The sequence below is a fragment of the Gracilinanus agilis genome, chromosome 1 (assembly GCF_016433145.1).
Source record: "Gracilinanus agilis isolate LMUSP501 chromosome 1, AgileGrace, whole genome shotgun sequence".
Lineage (NCBI taxonomy): Eukaryota > Metazoa > Chordata > Mammalia > Didelphimorphia > Didelphidae > Gracilinanus > Gracilinanus agilis.
In genome coordinates this window covers 706,802,290-706,804,354 of record NC_058130.1, presented here as the reverse complement: position 1 = coordinate 706,804,354, position 2,065 = coordinate 706,802,290, and the positions used below count along the sequence as shown (strand labels likewise).

Below are 2,065 nucleotides of genomic sequence, written 5' to 3'. Positions count from 1 at the left end.
ATATATATATATATATATATATAATGGTGGTAATAAGTATAATTCCTACCTCATGGTATTTTGGTAAAGATCTCATGACATCTTTGTGTAGATTGTTTTGTAAACCTTAAAGCACTTCATAAATGTTAGCTAGGATTAATATTCCCACTACTTAGGGTAGGCGCCTAGACCAGCCTGTTTCCCCTTAATGCTAAGCCCTTACCATGGCCATTGCTCTCTACAAAAGGACCTGAGCAGGGGAACAAACTATTCCTCAGTTTGCTGGGCCTGAGATTGCTATTCATGAAGACTGTGGCCATCAATGTCCTGTTTACCACCATGACCTTGATCTTCTAAGGTAAATGTCTAGCTTTGTCCCATATTTCCTTTCATTCTGGTTTCTCTCAGACCATCAACCCTGGTCTCATTTCTGCTCCCTCAGATATTCCTTTATACTTCTAGCCATAGCTCAGCCACACTCTTCCTCAGTCTCCATTCTTTCCTATCTGTTCTCTGTCCCTCAGAGACATCCTTATCCCTTTTCTGTAAACTTTATTCATTTCTCATAGAATCCTCTCTATCCTATTCCCTCGGGCTGTATGGCTTCCTCCTCATTTACTGTGCCTCATTTGCCTTTCAACCTCCACTCTAATACCCTCCCAACTTACTTCCCTTAGCTTTGTTTCAGGCTCCCTGCTCCCAATTTGTTTTCTTTTCTATCCCCCATCTCATGACTTCTTCTACTTGAGACTTGATCTTGAGGGACAGATTAAAGGATAGGGAAATGGGTCTGGCATCTGATCTCCTGACTTTTGATTTTTGACTTCTGCTTCTCCAAGAAGAACCTTTGTGGAAAAATCATCTAAGAAGTCACTATTTGGATCCTGGATACCTTTGGGGACCCCAGAATGAACTCTAGATTACCTCAAGATAAATCCAGAATGACCCCAAGGACTCATAATTATCCTAGTTGCTTTCAATCCCCTCTGAACTACAAACTCTTCATTCCTAGCTCTATGTCCTCCATGATTTATTATTTTTCATCCCTTGTCCTATAATAAAGATAAGAAAGCCTTGGCCTGGTCTGGCCTTTTATGGATCATGGCGTGATATTCAAAAGCCAAATTCACTTGGATCTGACAGCTTAGTTGTCTCTACTAGGGGCTCTGTTTGAGGCTTACTAGGGGACAAACTCACACTAATGGGAACCTGACCATGTATGCTAATTGGGGCCAGGAATGAGGCCATGTGAATCAATGGATAATGAAGATAATGATAATGATAATAATAGCTAACACACACAAACACACACAACCTTTCAAGGTTTGCAAAGTGCTTTACAAATATCTCATTTTACTCGTACAACAATCCTGGGAGATAGGTGCTATTATTATCTCCATTTTTTGAAACTCATGTAAACAGAGGTGAAGTGACTCACTCAGTCATACAACTAGTAAGAGTCGGAGGCTGGATTTGAACTCAACTCTTTCTGATTCCAGGTCTACCACTGTGCCACTTAACTGCTTCTGCTAGTTGCTTGGGATAGAGATCTTCTGGGGGAAAATATGCTTCACCATCTTCCTTTGTATGACTCACTGAGTCCCTGGAGAGGTCACTGTGCTTCCTCATAGAATCACTTTTTGAGCTAAAAAGTGGTCATAGCTGAGAAGTAATCCAGTTTTATCCATATCTGAAAAAGAACTCCTATAAATTTATCAAGTAAGTAATCATTCAGTCTCTACTTAAAGACCTCTAGTAAGGAAAAACCCGTGACCTTCTGGATGACCAATTCAAATTTTGAGTAGTCTTATTAGAAAATTTCTCCACTAAACCCAAAATTTCCACTTGACCACTACTAGTTTGCCCATTCAGATAAAAAAACACAAGTCTAGTCACATTTTCTAAAATAACTGAACATAACAATAGCAAAACTCCCTAATTCACAGAATGGCTATGAAGGTGCTTTGTAAACGCTATAAAAATGGGAATGATCTCAGGGAATGATATCTCTCCTGAGCCCCTGATTCCCACTACTTATTGCTTATTGGATGTTTCTAGCTGGATATCATTATAGCACTTCAAGGTC

The 2,065-nt window shown here is 39.8% G+C and overlaps 1 protein-coding gene across 1 annotated transcript in view; it reads left to right on the top strand.

Annotated features, from left to right (window-relative positions):
- Positions 1–336, top strand: part of LOC123242163 (Ig heavy chain Mem5-like) — a 140,468-nt gene extending 140,132 nt beyond the window's left edge. The window contains exon 9 of the mRNA XM_044669713.1: positions 227–336. Within this exon, the coding sequence (XP_044525648.1) occupies positions 227–336 (110 nt within the window). The remainder of the gene's footprint in view (positions 1–226) is intronic.
- Positions 337–2,065: the final 1,729 nt, after the last annotated feature.